Source organism: Etheostoma cragini, chromosome 12, assembly GCF_013103735.1.
Source record: "Etheostoma cragini isolate CJK2018 chromosome 12, CSU_Ecrag_1.0, whole genome shotgun sequence".
Classification (NCBI taxonomy): domain Eukaryota; kingdom Metazoa; phylum Chordata; class Actinopteri; order Perciformes; family Percidae; genus Etheostoma; species Etheostoma cragini.
This window is the reverse complement of record NC_048418.1, coordinates 5,189,934-5,209,487: the sequence shown is the minus strand read 5'-3', so window position 1 is coordinate 5,209,487 and position 19,554 is coordinate 5,189,934. Positions and strand designations below refer to the sequence as shown.

The following is a 19,554-nucleotide window of genomic DNA, read 5'->3' as shown; positions in this document are numbered from 1 at the left end:
TATGCAGGTAAATAAATATATGTGTTGCAAACATCCATTGCACTGTGTTACCTGTCTGTTGCCTATGTAGCTGAAATCGGGTGGTGCCATTCCTAGCCCCACACAGACACACGTCAGTTCTGACACCTTACTGGCCAGCCCGGCGTTGGAGAGGTTAGCAGATACGGGCAATGAGGGAGAAGCCATTACAGCTGCATCACCGTGGGGGGCATTCATATTTGCTGCTGGAAAGAGGAAGAAAAATAGGATGGAGAGAGAATAAGATATTAGTTGTATACAGACGGGTGAGCATCCTGTTCCTGGGTATGGAATTCTGGTTGCAGTACATTTGCTTGTGATGTAGTACGTACCTAGTTTCTTGGATGATCGTCTCCTGTTCTGCTGCTGGCCACCGGTGTTATCTGTCTCCTGAGAAGAGGGACTTCCTGTTCCAGCACCGTCAATCTTTAGCATCTCCTTCAGCATCAGGGTTCCCTTCTGCAAAAAAACAGAAAGAAAAAAAAAAACAGGTCAATTATCTTGACCTGTCCTAGTACACACATGCATGTTCCAGAGAATTTCAAGTAACAGGTTCTGTTTTTGTGTACCGTGATGATCGCGCATATATATATATATCTATATCGATAGAGATAGAGATAGAGATATATATATATATATATATATAGATATATAGAGATAGATATATAGAGATAGATATATATATAGAGAGAGAGAGAGAGAGATAGAAAGCTTAAATAATATTAAAGCCATTTCATTTTATAATCAGGATGGAATAGAAAGATAACGCATGGCCACAGATTGTTGAAGAGGCCAGAACAAAGTCATTAAAGTTGGATTTAATCACACACATTGGTCAGCCAATAAGTCTGTTAACTGAACATTGTGAACATTTGTACTGTTATCATTTTCATTTCCAAAGTCAAGTTGCAAAATCTGCAATTTGAATTACAGCTGATATGATTAGCAGTGCGTTACCCAGCTGCAGTGACTTTGCAAAATCACAACACACCAATCTTGACTATCGTCTGGACCATTTTCCTCACATTCCCCATTTGCTCGCTTTTGTTTGTAAATTGTAAAACACATAAGCTTGGCCGAAGATTATTTTGTGGAGGATTATCACTGCCAAATATTCATTCCAGAATTTTAACCAACTAAATGCCAGTTTGTTTTTATAATGTCAGTGTTGTTTTTAATGGGGGAAAAAAAGAGAAAAAAATAATTATTTTACTTTTAGGCTATTTATGAGACTGTCATCTTAAGCAATCTTGATCTGGGATACTCACCAGGGCGAAGGACTGTGGCGACAATGGGCCATCTGACTGGTTGGTGGGTGCTTGTGGAGGAGCTGGAGGGGGTGGGGTCTGCTGGTTACCCGTGGAGATCTTGAGACTAGCTATCAGGTCCTCAAACTCAGTCGTAGCCTAAGTCAGAGAAATACGTGGAGAGGTGGAAGTGGGGAGACATTAGTTTACACATACTGTACCCTGTGGACAAACAATTTTGACCATTGTGGTTAAAAACAAGCCACTTGGTGACATTGCCTAGACCCTTGAACTGTTCCTTACAACTCAAGATGCACATAAAGTGATCAGAAGAAAAATCAGCTGGGAAAAAGGAGATTGAAAGTGTGTGTACCTTATTGGCTGTGTTCTGTGGGGGGAAAAGGGAATTGACATCTTCATTTTTCTTCAACAATCTGATGCCACCAACTGGGGTCTGTAAAGTATGCACAAACCATCAATATTCTAGCCACATATCCACACACATGAATATCACATATCACTTATACATTAGAGCAAAGATCTGCATTCAAACACGCACACACCAATACAGCTTACTGTACTCATAGAACACACATAAATATACATAAACAAGTTACATATATCCCTCTAGTCCAACAGCATTCTTTATATATTATTATTGCTGTAACACACATTTATATATTCTTCCACACATGCAGTTCTGGTTAATAAACTGTTTAAATCTTTGTTATGTGTGAGATTGTCAGCCTCATCCTGCTCTCCAGCTTGTGGCCTGTCAGTTTTGTGAGCCTGCAGGTATGGTCTGAACATGTGTGTACTTACAGCTTCGTTGGAGTGCTGGTTCTTCCGCTGTTGGGAAAGTCCTTCCTAAAGTTAGAAACACACATGGTTTTGCTTTAACGCATTGCATCTTCAAGAGTGGGTTTTAAAACGAACAATAAGTGGAAGAAGTTCAATACATTTGCCATCTTGTCACTGCCTGACGATGGCTAACCTAAAAATTTGGCAGAGGTGCAGCGTGGATGGAGCTGAGCCAGGCTCAATGAAGCCAACAGTCTATGGTTACACAATGCTCTTGCAGAAATGTAAGCCTGTTTAAAGTTAAAATAACCTGACCTGAGTATAACAAGTTCTGGAGAGGGACAGTACCATATTAGTCTTTTCTCACTAATAATATTTCAAACACACACTTTCACACACAGACGTACATTGTGCCAGTGAGCAGGAGGATTCAGAGGAGGACCAGAGTTCTGCAGAGACTGCCACACATTGCTGTACTCCTAGAGGAGAACAGAAACAACATTAGAAAACGTATTTTTGTACGGTCACATATTTAAAAGGGTCTATGGAAGTCAGAAAGGTTCAAACATACAGGTGACTTTGCGCTTACCTTGGACTGTTGTTTTTGGACAGGACCTTTAGAGGGAGAGTTCCTATTGCCCTGGGAGGCTGCCTTCCCCATACTATGTTTATTGTTATGCTACAAGGGTGGAGAGGTGGAATGGAGAAAGAAAGAGAGGGAATAAGAAATGGTTTGGTGAAACATCCGAGGCCTAATCCACACAAACTTTTCTGTTTGTTTTTAAAGGGTTTCTTGCCTTTGTTTTTTCTAAAAAAGAAGAAGACTACCCACATCCTAGAAGTCTGACCATAAACATTTTTACTGTTAATTATAATTTTGATCAGGAAAACCCTTACCTGTGTGGGTATAAAGGGTGAACGTGGAGAGTGATTCAGTCCAGACAACTGGCGCTGTGAGTTGAAGTTTGCGGCTGTGGTGGGCTGAGGTTTGACGATGGCGGTGAGTTTGTGGGAGGTTTGATCCACTCGCGTTCCATGGGACAAGTTAATGAGAGCGCAGGGAGGGAGGCGGTAACAACGAGGTGAAGTACACCTGAGGACAAAGGAGACATGTCTAGTTTAACATGATTCTGGTCTGGAGTGGAAGGTTCTTACTTCTATACCTAAATAATATATTTTACAGTTTACAAAGTAGTACAAGTATTAAACTTCGTGTAATTACCTAATGCAGAGACCTCCAGCAAATTCTTCATCAAAAAGCACTTCATAGAGAACCTCTGCCTCACGATCCGCTGAAGATAGAGACAATATAAGCTTTGAAAGAATTTTAAACAATATGGAGAAATCAGGATGAAAGTAATTACACTGTGACCTCACCTCCTTTGATGCCGGTGATAGTTCCTCTGAGTCCCAGTGGGACAGTGAAGCCCTCCCTGGTGTTGATTACTCTGTCAAACAGGCGATACTCTGAATCTGGGTCTGGAATCACTCCCTGCTGCTGCTCCAAGGGCTACACACAAACACAGACATTCATATTACATGTTTAATACTTTGTGAACATGTACTGAACATAGGCATTGAATAGCACTTATTTTAATTATAATCATCATCATCATCATCATTATTAATCATGCTAATGATCTTTTCTGATTTATTGTTTGGTCAATAATATGTCAAAAATTTGCCCTTCACAATCTCCTAAAGCTCTAAGTAACTTTTTCAAATGAATTGTTTATTTCCAACCAGCAGTCCAGAACCAAAAGACATCCAATTTAGGATCACAATAGACAAAAAAAAGAAGCAAAATGTACTCACCCTGAAGAGGAGATGAGGCTTGACTGTCACACGGACTTTCTTGGTGCTCTTCTTCACCTAAGAGAAGGATGGTGGGAGTGACACAGCGATAGAGAGAATGAAGAGAGATATGTGAGTTTAGAGACAGTTGAATTCACATAGAGAGAACTTCTTATAATAGATAAATGTTTTTGTCCACAGGAACTAGGAACCTTCTGAGGAACTCGTTGAGGGGTTTGTATGGTTGACAGTCGCTGGTTGGTCAAACACGCACAGCTACTTTAATTCACCGACCGCTTCATTCATAAAACAAGGAGGTACACTCATATTGATTTAGGACCATTTTCATTCTTTTTAAAGACAGAAGATGAGAGAGAGATTGGGCAGAAACAAAACCTTTTTTTCTGATGGTTTCTCAGTGGTTATGATGAAAAGTGAAACAAAATCTATTTTGTCTATGTGTGTTTGGATAAAATGGGCGGGCACACTGAACTGCAGGCTGCACAGTGTATTTACCCCGGCCTGCAACCACCAGCCGCCATCCCGTCATGTTGCTTTATAAGTCGGTGGACTAATTTGCCAAATCTTCACAGTTCTTTAGATCATGGAGGAAACACGCACAACAATCGTATGAAGGAAGATTCCCAACCAGTTCCTTCAAAATAGTTTTGGTGACCCAAAAATACTTTAGAACCTGTGTCGTAAACGTTTGAGACAGTTTGTCAGTCACCTTGGCCTTCTCCACAGCTTCCTCGATCCTCTCAACGATGGCAGAGTCCAGCACCTGTAGGTCACATGAAGTCCTGCCGATGGAGCTTACTGGGTGACTTTTCAACCATGAGGTGATTTCAGCAACCCTCTCCGCCCTGTGGTATCAGATATCACCAATAACAACATCAATTCAATTAATTTAGAACTGTGATTGCTGGAGGAAAAAAAAGTTCATTAGAGGTGGATCCAGAGGAAATTCTTTAGAGCTTATTTAGGCTGAGATTTCTCTTATTTTTATCTGACAGGGCTGATAAATATTTAGGTTTTCCTCAGAAGTTGTTCCACGGCATTGGGACTGAACTGTCATTATGCACCCCAATCACAAGAGATTTAATACTATCTATGTACAGTACGTGTTTGTTTTACCCATTCTGGTCCTCTTCAGGCCAAATGTCATCTTCATAGAAAACATCATCGTGACCGTTTCTTGACACCGAGTTAAACACCTCAGAAAATCTGGAAAAGCACAAAAGAATATTTAAAATGTTAAAATACAGCAAAATTCAACAAACAATTGTATTCATACACCCACTATTTCAGACTTTAGGAAGTTAAACAAGAATTCAACAAATTTCAATGCAACTAATCTATCCATGCTGCTATCACAGTCAAAAAGAATTAAGGACTCAGTTAACCGCAGCCTGACGGTAGATGAATAAATGTTCGCCCAGTTTATATTTATTTTTTACCTGTCCAGGTATTCGGCCAGTAGTTCCTCCACAGCAGCAGAGTAGAGCCACTCCTTTTCAGTTCTCTTGGTGTATCCAGGAACCTCCTCATTCTTCTTGTTGAACTTAAGGTTCAGGCCAACGTTAGCTTTTTGCTCTCCACAGGGACTGCAAACAATGCAGAAAGAAACAATGGTGCAAAGAAAGACAGTCAGAAAAAAGGAAGTTCTGATCAGTGAAACAAACAAAACCTTTTAAAACAACACTTTTCCCGCTTCAGTCCCCCTACAGGTTGGAAGCGGAATTGTCCCATTATGTCTTATTGGAACTACAGATCCGCTACCCAACCTGGCAAACTATCATAGTGCGGTTACAGCCGGTAGAGAGAGTGTTCACCCTGTTACAAGTTGATGAACCACTAAAACGATTTTGGAAATATTATTTTAAGTTACAAAAAGTTCTCTAGTGTTGCTTTAATGCAAAGGAAATGCAGAACAGCCATGCCAAAAAAGGCACATTGATCAGTTTAAAAAAAATATAGGCACACAAGGTTTCTGCCTGCGAGAGTGAAGGTAGCAATCTCCAATGGTTTGTTAAGATTTGCACATGCCTTGAAACTGCAAATTCTTAACACTTTATACATTTAAAAAAAGATTTATAGTGAGTAAATAAATATGGTAAACGTTGGCTTTAACCACTCACTTCCTCTTAGAGCCTCTACCAATGAAGATGCTTCCTGAGAAGCGGGAGACAAGGTAGCTGGTGATGCCGAGACGAGATGCCAGGACGTACCCAGGACTGTACTTCACACAGTACTTCTACAAAATACAAAGACATGCAGGCACACAGTACATACGTGAGGCTACAATAGGTGTGCATTGAAATTTTCTCAGGATTAACACCATTTCTTACTTTAACAACTTCACAAGTCTGTGTGTGTCTCTTACATGCTGATTCTGGATTAAGGGCTCCAGCTGTGGTTCCTGCGGCACATTGAAGACCACTCGTACCCGGCCGTCTTGAATGACATCACTGGAGTCTTGCACCTATGAAGCAATTAATAAAAGTGAGGGTGATTATCATATCAATAAGCAAACAAGCCAACATGTTGCTTTCCACAAATGATACACAATAACCAAGAAAACTTGCATGCATTCACTTGACATTGCAATCAATTTGATAAAGGAAAGAGAGTACAAAAAAAAAAAAACTTTTACTGTTACTGTCTTTGACTGTCCATTATTTCCACAATGATGTGATCATCTGACTGAAGCAGAAAAGAGATCACGTACCTCACCCATGGCACCGTAGTAAGGGTTTCCCACCATGAAGACAGTGGTTGCTGGAGGAAAGAGCTCGTCTAAGCTCTTAAAGCAGGTCAGACACGAGTAAAAGGCCTTGATGTTCTGAGAAGACAAAAGGAAACGTGGAATATGGTTCAGTGTGTAAGTGAGAGGGTGACATAGGTGGCGAAAGAGTCTTCAGCATTATCATTTACCAAGAAGTCAATGTGAATGTGCATCTGTATCAGTGATGACAATTAAAACATCTTACCATAACAAGTTCTGAAATAAAATCCTTCATTCTACTCTATGTCTGTATAATAAACACAAAATATCTTGTGCTTGAGCCCGGGGTATGTGTGCCACATTTCACAAAGCACTGCTTACGTCATTAACAGACACATACTTGTCTTTTGTAAGCTTTATTTGAAAGTTTAGATGGACTGAGTCCGTCTGCACTCCTCAGCCTGGCCTGTTTCATCTGCCGCCTCGCAGCCCTGCTGGGCAACACCACATCTTAGCACAAAATCTAGGACTGAATAGTACTGCAACTAAGTGTGTATCAGTATGTATGTATGTATGTATGTACTTGAGTGAGGAAAACCTCATGGAACCAAAGGACTTTAACAGGGAGTACAATCTGTCACTAACTGTAACCAAGGTATTTTTTGTTCTAAGCATTTTTTTTAATATATAAAAAGGTGCCCTGAGCACCAGTCAAGCTACCAGTCCACACTTTGTACTTTGGTCCATATGGAACATGAACCAGAGACCAGACTGAGCTTCTCCCACCGCACTCCATTCATGGAGCATAATTAGTCACAGGTTTCCATGAAAAATGTATCTGTGTATTCCTTTCTTGTTTTGTATGCATGTACCTTAACCACAGTCTGGTGGGCAAAAGGCAGGACCTGCTTGGCCCACTGTTTCTCAAGTTCCACCACCCCATTGGCTTTGGGGACATATTTCCTTCCTGTCAGCAACTGGCCATACAAAACCACCGACGTCTCATTCACGATGATGCCTTTCCTCTTCAAGAAACTACGAGAAAAAGAAATGACATTTATCATGTGTATTCATCAAATATGTTGTTGTTGGGTTTAATACATTACCAAGAAACTTAAAACCTTCTAGTGTGCAATTACAACGGCTTTAAAAAGGTATCTTAGCCACTAAGACAAGAGAAAGGCAGGAATGTTTAAACAATACTACTATGAAAATGTTTTTAAACAGCTGTGTTTCACGATTAATTCAGAAATCAAAGTATATTGTTTTGTTGTTCATCGCGCCTTACTGTTCAGTGAGACCCTGGACATCCTTCACCCAGTCCTTCTGCTCCTTGTCAGACAGGCAGGTGACTTTGGTGGGGGGAGGAGTGGAGGGCCTGTCATACACTCTTTGCACACCTGGTGGTTCCTCTAGACAAAACCTGCGAAATAGAGTGAAAGGTTTCACTTGTAATTGCTCACTCACCAATATAAAGACGATAGCTTAAGCCAAACAGATATGCATGTTTCATTTGGTGATCGTTGGTGAGGTTTCACCATCTGATATCATAAAGCCACTTTGTGTAGAATTTGGTATCCCCCAGTGGTAAATTGTAAAAGAATGTCTTCTTCAGCATCCAGTTATCATGAGGGTGTGTCTTTTCCATCAACAATCTTTTTCATTTCAACTATTATTGACTGAAACATCTAACATAAAACAACAGAAATGCAAACAAATTTTGAATCCATAGGTTGAATCTATCTAGATTGAGAAAATAATGCAATAAGGAAAAACAAACTTCCATTAGACACATTCAACACATAATTACTGCTTATTGGTCGGATATTAATTCTTACTTGACATCGCCATCAGAAACCGCAATGATGCGAGCTTCCTCTAGATGCGGCCAGTTGACAAACACCGGCTTCCCTAGTACTTGTCCAGCAACATCATCACATCCCTAACGAGGCAGAGGAAAAAAATACAAGAGGGATACAGTGTGATATACGCAGTGCTACAGAAAGAAGAATTAGTAGACAAGAACAAACCGGAGCTAACTCTGTTGGTTTTTTAAAAAGTATTTCATTGTTATCGATGAGAAGTCAAAGCAGTTGTAAAATTCTGAATTATTAATCTAGACATTTCATTTAAAATTCAATAACTAGTAAGAAGTATTAAACATTATTTAGATAAGACGTTCTGCTCACAATTTGAGTTTGTGTGTTGATGAGGCACACAACTCATGTATCTTTGGTTTCCTACATTATACAAACTTAAGTTAAAAGAACTAGTCAAATTAATCTTTGACTCCAACTTCTGTGGCCTTTCTTGAGCACCATCTAAAGGAAGCTTGAATCATTGCAGTGTCTGATGTAGATGGCAAGTAAACATTTGTATTGCAATAATTATGTAATAAAATATACACTTTAGCAATTTGCTATACGTTTTACCTGAAGAAAGACATTTTATAGACACATTTTGAGAAACTCTTCAATAACTTAAGTCAGCTTAAAATATCTTCAGCAAGTTTTTTTTTTTTTTTTTTTTTTTTTAAATGAGATAAACTCACTGCCTCGGAGTCCTGGCTCGGGAGGATCTCCAGCATCATGTTCTCCCCTCTGCTGCTCTGCTGGAACACAACCACCCCACTCTTCTTCTTAAAGAACTAGAAGTGGGTAAGCACATGAACAGGAGAGAAAGAGGCAGATATAAGACAGAGAGACAAGGAATGACTGACAATTTTTTATTATTATACTTCAAAGTAGTCTACAATAAATAAACCCAAGTTATTACTAAGATACTCCACATCAGACCCTGTGTTGGGGCTTAGAGCCTTTAAATGTAACCCAGCCATGCAACATGAAAATACATTATATGCACACACCCACACCCACATACCTTGTGTTTGATGTGTTGCAGTGTAGGGAAGCCACAAAAGTACAGAGATGAGCGGTCGAGACGTCTGCTGACGTGGTCCAGTTGTACATGCCAGGCATCCATAGGGATGTCTGCTTTCCTATAACAAACACACACAATACAGTTCCCCTGCAGTAAACATCAGGCTGAATGTGCACAAAGTGGGTATACTGGCTGAGTTGGTTCTCTGCTGTTGCGTTTGTGTGTAAAAGCATGCACAAATAGAGCTATTCACTGAACCTGCAATGTGACAGTAAAACCATGACCAATTCCATGCAGCAAAATTTAAAAGCAATCCTTTACTAGCTTTCCCTACTTATACTTTGTCAGCTGAGTTTGTATATGTTTAATGCAGCTTTTTTAGAAAAACAAAATCATCAGAAATTGTAACATCTTTATGCTATACGATTAGATTTGACAAGTGTACTTCCATCACTACTTTCACATTCATTACAGATCACACTGAAAACATGTCCATGTGATTGTTCTATTTCATAATAATCCCCATAAAAGCACTCAAATATAAACACTATATACAACTCATGTGTATATAATGTGTGTAATTATATACTTTCTGCATCGGATCTTGTGTGTCCTTGGTCTAGCAGACATGATGAAATGATATTATGGTATTTAAGTCAAAGACTATTAAATACATGTAAGTGTGTACCTACCTGACATGGCAGTGGACGATGTTGGGGAACAGCTGGGGCAGAGTGGAGATGTACGTGAAGTTTATTTCCGAGTCATATGAGTAGACGGCGCACTCTGTGTGACGATTCCTGGCCTTCTCTTCTTTGGTCATCTTGTGATTATAGGGCTCCATGGCTGCTAGTAAGCACCTCTGTTCAATAAACACACAGCATACATATGAGTATGGCTGCTTTAACACAACTGTGGCAGGAATATTTCACACTATAATAGTGTGTGTGTGTGTGTGTGTGTGTGTGTGTGTGTGTGTGTGTGTGTGTGTGTGTGTGTGTGTGTGTGTGTACCTCATCTATGAAGGGAATAAGAACCACAGCCTCCCATTCCTGTTGTTTGCCATTGAGGTCCGTTTTAAAGTCAACAGGGTAGTACTCAATAATGGGTGAATTTTCACTGGTCATCAGGTGCTGAAACATCAAAAATAATAAATTGTCATCTTTTATCATTTCATGGTTGGATTTTGCATAAACACCAATATTTGCTTCTATTTAAATATTGTTCCACGTGCAGACACATTTGCAATATGTTTACTTCTAAGTACACAATGCAGTGCAATATGGTGGCCCAGAGGTTGGCACTGTGGCCTCAGAGCAAGAAGGTACCAGGTTCAAACCGTGGTTGTCACAGGCCTTTCTGTTTGCATGTTCTCCCCTTGTGTGCGAGGGTTTTCTCCGGGGTGCTCCGGTTTTCCCCACCCCTAAAAATATGTTCCCCTCCCTCTTTACCAATCTGTTGTGTGGTGAGCATCTGGTGTCGTAAGGCTGCCTTGAATCACCCAGGTGGGTGCTACACATTGGTGAGATTCATTCTGCCCCCGAAGAAATTTGAGTTTCAATGATAAAGCACGACATAAATGTAATGAATTTATTTAATTTAACTGAAATCCCCAAAAATACCCTGTAACTCTCAGGCAGCAGCTCCTTGCTGGCAGCAGGCAGGACTGCCAACAGTTGCTGGAAGGGCATGAAGGGTTTCCCCAGGTCAAAGGTCAACTTTAACTCTGATATGTTCCTGATGTCAGACAGGAAGGGAGCGTAGTGGTAGGGGTAGTACCTAGAGAGGCATACATACATTATTTAAAGAAGGATTTAATAATAGAGCAAACTTAAAGAGTGCTGAAATGAAAAGGAACAAAGAGTGGAGAGTAAGACGGATTAAAATAAAGTTCTCACCAGCTCCAGGACTGAACGCCGTGGTAATAGTAGTGGAGAATCCACTGTATACCTTCCACATAACACTTGGCCTGCTTGGCTAGGAAGTCACTGAAAATGAAAGAATAAACATATTTAGGGTCACTTGCAAATTACAAGTTGATGTATGGGCATCAACTACTTTAAAGAGCAACAGAATGTTTACAGACAATTATATGTTTGACGTTACATGTCCAATCATTATTCATGTATTCTTTTCCTGGCCTGCTGAAGGTTAGCAAAATAAAAAAGCATCTGCCAAAAAGGATGTTACCAAGATTACAAACTGAAATCTTTAACATAACTGTTCACAACACCCACTTGAAATGATTTCTGGTGTATAAAATCAGGTATTGTGTGAACCATTTTGTCCCTTGTTGTCTTTGTCTAAGCACTTAATATTGTTAAAAAAGGACTGGAGGATTTGGATTTGTAGACTTTTCTTGCAGATTCTTAAGCTTTTTTGTTTGTCCATGATCTGTGAGTCCTAGTCATCATTTTGATATCTCCTGTAGTAAGTCATATTCTTCTATACAATGTATGTTTGTGTGTATGCGTCGATGCACTCACTCAGACACGACATCTACGCCCATCTTGGTCATATAGTAGGTGCGCTTGTATTGTCTGAACTCAGTTTCAAACATATCCTCCTCCTCTTCCTCATCATCACCTACTCCTCCTTTTCCTTCTCCAATCACTATTTCTGATGAGGTAGAATCCTACACACACACACACACACACACACACACACACACACACACACACACACGCACGCACACGTTATTACCTACAAGGATACTTGACTGAAACTGTACATGAAAACAATGGCTGAATGAATGCATACTTGTGTGTATGTGTGTGTGTGTGTGTGTGTGTGTGTATGTGTATGACATGACAGCAGACCTCAATCTTGTTGGTTTCTTTACTGGCAGCTTCCCTTTCTGCTGCCAATCCGGCTGCCTCATTCAGATACTTGTTTCCAACTTTACTCTCAAACCACTTCAAGTCAACAAATATCTCACTGAAATGTTCCCGGTCAAACTAGAGGAAGGAAAGGAGAGGGGGAAGAGAACAGACTTAAACAATCATTTATGGTAGTTTCTTGAATATATGCCATGAACATACAGTATGCCTATCATGTGATAGTTCATTAAGAAAACCACTTAATCTAACTTTACACTAACTTTGTGACAAACCTCTCTGCAGACTACTACTAATGCAGAGATTTTTTTTCAGTATGCATTGCACAAGCACTAAAACCTGCTCTTTAAGGTCCCATAGTGTAAAAAGTGAGATGTACGTCTTTATTACATTCCTCTAGGACTTCAGTGCGATCGTGATGTCACAACTATACGATAAGACTAGAAAATGTCGTCACAGTCATTCCCCTGCCCCAAAAAATATGAACCTGAAGTATTATACATTAGTAGTGTATATACTGTACATATATACATAGATAGATAGATAGATAGAGTAGTATATAATACTTATATTAAATATTCCACATTGGTTAGTACTAAATATAATAAGTACTGAATCAGTGTTGTCTCACCTCAGCAAGCTTCTCAATGTATTTCTCAAAGTTTCTGAGATTTAGATGGCCATTCTCATTCAGATAACCTGAGTCAGAAAACAGAATTCAGTTTTGTGTGTATGACATTACCAACACTTGAAACTAACTACTCACTTCTGAAATATAATATCAAGACCATGAGAAACTCAGCTACTTGCTTTACACACAACCATTTAACTCATTTAAAATAAGTGCTATGTTATGTTTATTTGTGTGTGTGTGTGTGTGTGTGTCTCTCACCCCCCATGGTGGGCAGAGCACTGATGTACGTCTTGTACAGCAACGGCAGAGCATCATGACTGATGTGCAGATTAGGAAGGTGAGGGATGAAATCATTTCCCACTAGGAAACCCATTAGAATCCAGTCGTCTATTATTCGCTCCAAGTCATAATCCGAACCAATCTGAGTCTGTAAAACAAAAAAATCAGGGAAATGATATGTTTGTTTCCATAATTAGCCTGGGATTTTTTATGATTATCCTGACTAGTCCAGTGCCCTTTGAAAATGTGCCTTTTCTCACAGCAACGCAATACTACATACTGTTGGCAAATAGCTTTTATTGAGTGTCCTCTTAGCGGAAAAAAAAAGACACTGAAAAGCATAGGGCCTTTTTTTTTGCAATGTTCCTTTCACCTATCCGCTCGTGCTTCAGGAAAGGGAAGAGAAGTTATTTTGGTATTTTCAGCAATCGTGTAGCTAACATTGGAAGCAGGAAAAGAGCTAAAGGCTGTTGCAAAGCAGTCAGCATGTGGCAGCTGTGCGTAACATGCAAGGTTTCCTTCCCACCAACCACACTCCCAAACATATACACGCACGCATACATACAGATTTGTCTCAATTTATTAGATAGAGTAATAGTGTGTATGTGTGTGCGTGTATGTCTCTCTCTCACCCTGAGCCCAGAGAACTCATAGTCTATGTACTCCCTCATAAGAGACAAGTGAAGCAAGTGAAAAGTTGTCTCCTCTGGAGCCGATATCCTAGAAGAAAAGAAAAAAGAAAAGGGATGAGAGAAGAAAATGAAACTGGTAGAAAAGAGGATGACAGAACTTGCAGGTAAATAAAACTTGGGAAAACTAAATTAAATAAAACAATTATAAAAAAAAAAAAGAGAAGTAAGAGAACCTTTTCTGGTTTTTCTTTCCTCCAAAGCGGACCTCTTCTCTGAGCAGGGAGAAATTTGGCTCATGGCTGGTCAAACCCAACATGATCTACAACACAGAGATCAGGACAATGTGAGCATCCAAAGAGAGTGGGAGCACTAATGTACATCGTGATCTCAGGGAAACATAAACCCTACCAGGTCAGCATCCAGGCCATATAGGCAGTGGCGGGTGTTGGGGTTATGACTCGGCTTGGAGTTCTCTGAGCGAATAAACTCCATGATCTTGTGTTCTCCCTCCCCTGGAGTCTGTGATGAAGAGAAATGCAAACTCAGTACAAGCGATATTGTCGCTGTAACAGAATTACAGTAACTGGACAACAACATTGTTGCAGATGTTTGTGTCACTATAACTGCAGTGGACATTTTTTTTCTTTAAAACAGCTGTTTACACACCTCATGGCCAGACAGGTAGACGTTGACATTCTGCCATAGCTTGTCAGTGGAGAGCTTGTTGTGGACAAAATACTTGAGCTGCTCCTGGAGTCTTGCCATGAAGTCAGTGCCTGGAAAAGGCTAAAGGTTAAAGGAGTTGCTGCCAACTTAACAGACACATTTACATCTGATATGTTAGAATTGTGTACATGTCTTGATGTCTTGGCTGATGTGAAAAATGACAATCAAACTGTGGTATGGATTTAGCAAGTGGACCAAGACTGCTGGAACAGAAGGGTATCGAACCACTGATCAAACGTTTTCCTCTCCTGTTGTAGTTTCCGTAAGTCATCATATGTGCCGCTTCAGAACACCGATCTAATACCAGTGCTCTTTTTCTCTCAAAATGTATAATCTACATTAAATCTCATTTGTATGTAAAATAAGAAAATGACCTGGATTATAGTGTGGCTGCTTCTTTCCAGTCACTTTTAAATGAGGAACTGTACAAATACAAGGGTAGGCATGCATAACAACCTAGATTTTCCTCTGGGGAAAATCCCTGCACAGGCAGTATGTTAGCAAGGGTTAAGGAAGGTTTTTTAAATAAATGTATAATCTGCTTATACAGGTCAGTTAAAGGATCTTTTTCTTGACAATTCAACAGTTTGGGTATGCAACCAACCCCAGAATACAAGAGCGCAAAATGCAAAGCTTGAGTTAAGCGGAACTCTGACACTTGTAAGGATTGACTGATGTGTTGCTGGAACAACAAGTTGTCCTACATGGAACCAGCAAATTCACGTTTGTGGGAACCTGGTAATGACTCGCTGAAGTGTCACACAGATGGAGAAGAAAGTCATTATGATTCCAAAATAATTTACATATTCAACATGATCACTTTTCTAGACTTCTAAAAAGTGTTCCTATTATTGTAGGTTAGAAAAAAATGTTTTCCATTTCCTGAAATGAACAGGTGTCTTTACATGCTCTCCCAAAACTCCTTTTATCAAATTTAGTGTGTGATGTTCATTTTGTGTATAGCTTGAGAGCATTCCTACCAGGGGTAATACAGTTGGAGTCAAAGCGAGCCTCTGTGGGAAGCACCTCTCCTTTTTCCAGAGCTTTTTTTATCTTGTCCTCTGCTTCTTTGGCGGACCTAGACACACAGACACCCACACGCAGATATAAAAGAGAGCCAGCCAAACTCACAGTCTCAAGCTGTCATCTTGTCTGAAGTCTGGTTTCTTCAATGTTTACCAAAGCAAATGTTGAATTGGAGTTCTAGTTTGTTTGGGGCTCATTCCGTCTTATTAGGCAGCACCACAGACATCACCGCTGAACCACAGAATTATACCAGACATTGTATAAATATATACATTTGCAATTATAGTTGTCATCTTTATCAGATAACCAAAATGTGAAAATGAGAATGTGCCATTTTTTACAGTTGCGGTTTAACATGACGGTGCAGACATATTCATAACATTCCATTTCTTAAAAAATAAATAAATAAAATAAATTTAAAAAAAAAGGTCCATGCCACTCCTCTTGCAAACATTTTTGCATTTTTCATTCAGTCACCACCAGAAATGGTACTTCACCACAAATCATGTTATGTTTAATACGCCTGTTCAATTGTCTTTGAGATCAAGAGGAGAAGATTCGGTGTGAGGGCTATAAGTTTATAAATTTTACTATGGGGTAAAAATCTTTCTATAAAGTTTAATGCCACCCAATACACAAACAGAATTAAGAATTTCTCCATGTTTCATTTGTCCTAAATCCATGTCTACCTGAATCTCCGCCCTCTCTGCTGGTTCATCTTTGCCCTTGGTGCCACCCCATCCACCGCCATGAAGAAGACTTTGCGAGGCTTGATGATCCTGAAGAGCACTTCCAGGTAATGGAAGATGTCAGCAAAGATCTTTTCCTCGGAAATGCGAAAGTGGACATCCTCGTCGTTCGGGTGGGAACACTGATGGATAATCCCATTCATGTCCAGATAGAGATTGTCAAATTCTGGGATCTGAAGGGAGATAGAAACAAAGACACAATTGCAATGACCTTAAATAAATTGTCAAAATGCATTTCTGTACAGTGACCAATTTGTAAAAGCTGTTGGAACACATCTCTCAACAACTAAAACATTGCAGCGTGTTTTGTTTAAACATACAGTGGTGTGTCTGCAAAAGGGCTGCACAATTAATCACAATTTTAATCGAAATCGCAATATGGACTGGTGCAATATTCAAATCACAGATGGGGGCAATATTTGTTGAGGGCAAAATCGGTGTCAAACCATTCTGAATGAAGTATTCTGTATTTGTTTGGTGCAGATCCTCCTTTAAGATTTAACATTAGTCTATGAAATTGCAAATAAGGATACGAACATGATCATTCCCTCCAATATTGAGAATCATTTCGCAACATCAGTCAAAATAATAGCAATTTGATATTTCCCACATATCGTGCAGCCCCAGTCTGCAAGGGGGTCTCCTTCCCATTTTGAAAGAGCCATAAGTGAAAGTGTCAACTCATGTCAGTCACCAAAGGCACTCTAGTGGGCTCATCCAGCCTGATACAGAAAAAAATAACCAACAAACTCTCCCCCATGACATTCACATCCAAGTTGAAATCTAGGTAAAGTAATAGAGGGAAAAATGTAATGATAGTTTTTTAAACTGTTACTGTTGAGTGACACCAAGTATCAGAGAACGGAATGAAACATATTTTCCATATCAAATTTAAACCTGGTGCCATAAAATGTCCCTTTAATGTCTTCACGCAATTTCAAAGGTGGCTTACGCAATAAGAGCAACGTCCAGTTGATAAAACTGCTGCTCAAGCACTGAAATACTATCTGCCCCACTACACGGGGAACTGGGTCACTAAAGTCAACTCCATGGCCGCTGAAGTAGCCTAAATAGCTAAGTAACGTAAGGTTAATTCATCAACTATCTAGCTACAGACTGACCACATCCCTTTTACATTTTAAACAACTCTACTGCCATTGTAAAGCATAGTACCTGTAAACTAGCGTTAGCTGACAACAATAACTAGCTGCAGCCTCTTTAACGCTCCATCTCTTTTTAGCGTAAAGTTGGGTAGCTAGCTGACTGTGAGGGGTTTATTGTTGATGAGAATGTTCTAGCCCAACAAAAAAAACTAACTACCCGGTGGAATCATATGTGACGTTGCAAAGTTATAACTAGTCACGTAGACCGGTTAAGCATTAACATGTGTATGCAAAAAAACAAGTGAGTTAACGTTAGTGTTGGAATTTGGTAAATAGCGTCACGTCATGTTGTGTGTATCGTTAAATAAATAATGGAGCCAGAAGTTAATAGCACGACTTCTGACCTCTCTAAAAGCAAAACATTGTTAAGCTAACTTAGGTAGCTACGTGGAATTGAAAGTTCTACGGCCCGCTTCCGTTGCAATTAGCTCGCTAAGCTAATGTTGCGGTAACGTAATTTTCCTTAACGTTAGTTTCCTACCTGATGTTCCTTCACAACTTCACTGAGACAAGGATAGCGCTCTGAAATCCATCGGTAAAATTTCGGTACTCCCATCTTCACCACGAAAGCCTCAACCTCTGGATGAAATTAGCAAACAGTCCGATATGAAAAAGATGTTTGTCTATGGTAACATGAGAACAACTAGCTAACGTTAGTTGCCTGTGGTCCTTCTGCTAAAATATTCCGCCGCTACTCTGAAACCAGTAGTTCCATTTGTTGTTTCCGCCTCTCCCTCCCTGTAGTTGTCCCTATGGGAACCGGTCTTACAATACATTCATGATGTAAACCCCCACCAGAAAATAAATAAGGGAGTTAAAAATAAATAAAACAAAGTAAAATGTTCAAATGTTAACTTTCTGACAAAAAAATTAGCTAGGCCATTTAAAATTCAATCATTGCATTTACAGAAGCTAAGAACGCTCACAGAGCACCGGGAGAACAGGTGTTGTAGCGAAAGCTGTGACCCATCAGAAACTGTGACCAGCAGAGGGCGCTGCTGCACATCGTCTGCCCGTGCGTGGTAGACAATGGAGGGCGAAGAAGAGCGTCTGCGCCAACGAAACAGGAATACGTCACATCCAAGGGTGCAAGCTATCCGTGATTTGTTGTTGCTTCCTAAAGAGAACCTCAGACATAGTAACATATGTTTATCTGAAAGTAAATTCAATTTATTAAGTTACATTTTCTCTAAAATGTGAGTGCATGTGACCATACTGTAACTGCTTAATAAATGAGCAGGTAATTACCGCAAACTCCAAAATATTGTTTGGGGTGGTTATGTCCTGCCTTCACTTATCTGGACATATCTTTTCTTATTTATAGTCATCACAGATCGAGTACCTCAGAGGTCACAATATTTTATAATAGGCTATTTTAAAAGTCAGCCACGAAACAAAAATCAAAGCAAATAAATGACAAACTCCTATGAAAGCCAATTAACAGCCAAACCCGTTTGAGTTAAATCATATGCGCTCCTTAGCCTTACCCCAGCTTTATAAATTAAACATGTAATATGGTTTGTCAAGATTACAAATAGGATATTAGGCCTACATTCAAACAGACAGGGCAAGGAACCAATCACAGGTCTCTGTTCTTCTGTCACTTCCGTCAGTGGCAAAACACAGCGCAAGTCGAAGCAATTAGCCATGGTCATTTTATTTTACTGCTGGCCAAAGGTATTTTTCTGGGGGAGTGGGTGGAAGTTTGTCCTCTGAATCAGAATTTTACTTGATCCTAATCTCTTGCTCTGACTCTGGAAGAGTTTTGACCTTGCCCTAGAGAGATTATAAAGATATATATGGTAAACCTCACCTACTTCCTCTATATTACAGAAATTACTTTTAACCTGTATTCCCCCACACACACCTACTTTCTCTTTATCAAGCCATCTTTGGTGCCTGTCATGTCTGATATATACTCAGCTTGATGTAGCTTTACGCAGGCCTCCGTTTAAGTAGCTGTAAAATACAATGACCACTGTAAAATACAGTCACTGCTGGAAATGTGCAAAGTCATGGTCAGGAATTCACTTGATAGAA

At 39.8% G+C, this 19,554-nt stretch overlaps 1 protein-coding gene across 5 annotated transcripts in view; it reads right to left on the bottom strand.

Annotated features, from left to right (window-relative positions):
- The window catches only part of xrn1 (5'-3' exoribonuclease 1), a 34,300-nt gene extending 16,061 nt beyond the window's left edge, over nucleotides 1–18,239 (bottom strand). For 2 of the 5 annotated variants that reach the window (XR_004658796.1, XM_034888017.1), the window contains exons 1-37: nucleotides 17,996–18,239; nucleotides 16,292–16,524; nucleotides 15,557–15,654; nucleotides 14,517–14,626; nucleotides 14,259–14,369; nucleotides 14,084–14,169; nucleotides 13,851–13,938; nucleotides 13,198–13,366; nucleotides 12,937–13,004; nucleotides 12,288–12,425; nucleotides 11,955–12,103; nucleotides 11,367–11,456; nucleotides 11,091–11,247; nucleotides 10,482–10,601; nucleotides 10,161–10,330; nucleotides 9,469–9,586; nucleotides 9,140–9,235; nucleotides 8,427–8,530; nucleotides 7,877–8,011; nucleotides 7,461–7,623; nucleotides 6,592–6,705; nucleotides 6,247–6,345; nucleotides 6,002–6,117; nucleotides 5,321–5,467; nucleotides 4,998–5,087; nucleotides 4,591–4,726; nucleotides 3,882–3,938; nucleotides 3,444–3,576; nucleotides 3,289–3,358; nucleotides 2,964–3,159; nucleotides 2,656–2,745; nucleotides 2,474–2,545; nucleotides 2,088–2,132; nucleotides 1,639–1,719; nucleotides 1,287–1,424; nucleotides 351–477; nucleotides 52–224 (exon numbers count right to left, since the gene is read on the bottom strand). Coding sequence is in view for 3 of the 5 variants with exons in the window: in XM_034888017.1 (XP_034743908.1) it covers nucleotides 52–224; nucleotides 351–477; nucleotides 1,287–1,424; nucleotides 1,639–1,719; nucleotides 2,088–2,132; nucleotides 2,474–2,545; nucleotides 2,656–2,745; nucleotides 2,964–3,159; nucleotides 3,289–3,358; nucleotides 3,444–3,576; nucleotides 3,882–3,938; nucleotides 4,591–4,726; nucleotides 4,998–5,087; nucleotides 5,321–5,467; nucleotides 6,002–6,117; nucleotides 6,247–6,345; nucleotides 6,592–6,705; nucleotides 7,461–7,623; nucleotides 7,877–8,011; nucleotides 8,427–8,530; nucleotides 9,140–9,235; nucleotides 9,469–9,586; nucleotides 10,161–10,330; nucleotides 10,482–10,601; nucleotides 11,091–11,247; nucleotides 11,367–11,456; nucleotides 11,955–12,103; nucleotides 12,288–12,425; nucleotides 12,937–13,004; nucleotides 13,198–13,366; nucleotides 13,851–13,938; nucleotides 14,084–14,169; nucleotides 14,259–14,369; nucleotides 14,517–14,626; nucleotides 15,557–15,654; nucleotides 16,292–16,524; nucleotides 17,996–18,070 (4,362 nt within the window). In the remaining 2 variants the exon portion in view is untranslated. Of the gene's footprint in view, nucleotides 1–51; nucleotides 225–350; nucleotides 478–1,286; nucleotides 1,425–1,638; nucleotides 1,720–2,087; nucleotides 2,133–2,299; nucleotides 2,304–2,473; nucleotides 2,546–2,655; nucleotides 2,746–2,963; nucleotides 3,160–3,288; nucleotides 3,359–3,443; nucleotides 3,577–3,881; nucleotides 3,939–4,590; nucleotides 4,727–4,997; nucleotides 5,088–5,320; nucleotides 5,468–6,001; nucleotides 6,118–6,246; nucleotides 6,346–6,591; nucleotides 6,706–7,460; nucleotides 7,624–7,876; nucleotides 8,012–8,426; nucleotides 8,531–9,139; nucleotides 9,236–9,468; nucleotides 9,587–10,160; nucleotides 10,331–10,481; nucleotides 10,602–11,090; nucleotides 11,248–11,366; nucleotides 11,457–11,954; nucleotides 12,104–12,287; nucleotides 12,426–12,936; nucleotides 13,005–13,197; nucleotides 13,367–13,850; nucleotides 13,939–14,083; nucleotides 14,170–14,258; nucleotides 14,370–14,516; nucleotides 14,627–15,556; nucleotides 15,655–16,291; nucleotides 16,525–17,995 lie in introns of all 5 variants that reach the window. The other 3 variants (XM_034888018.1, XM_034888019.1, XR_004658797.1) reach the window with 3 other exon arrangements.
- Nucleotides 18,240–19,554: the final 1,315 nt, after the last annotated feature.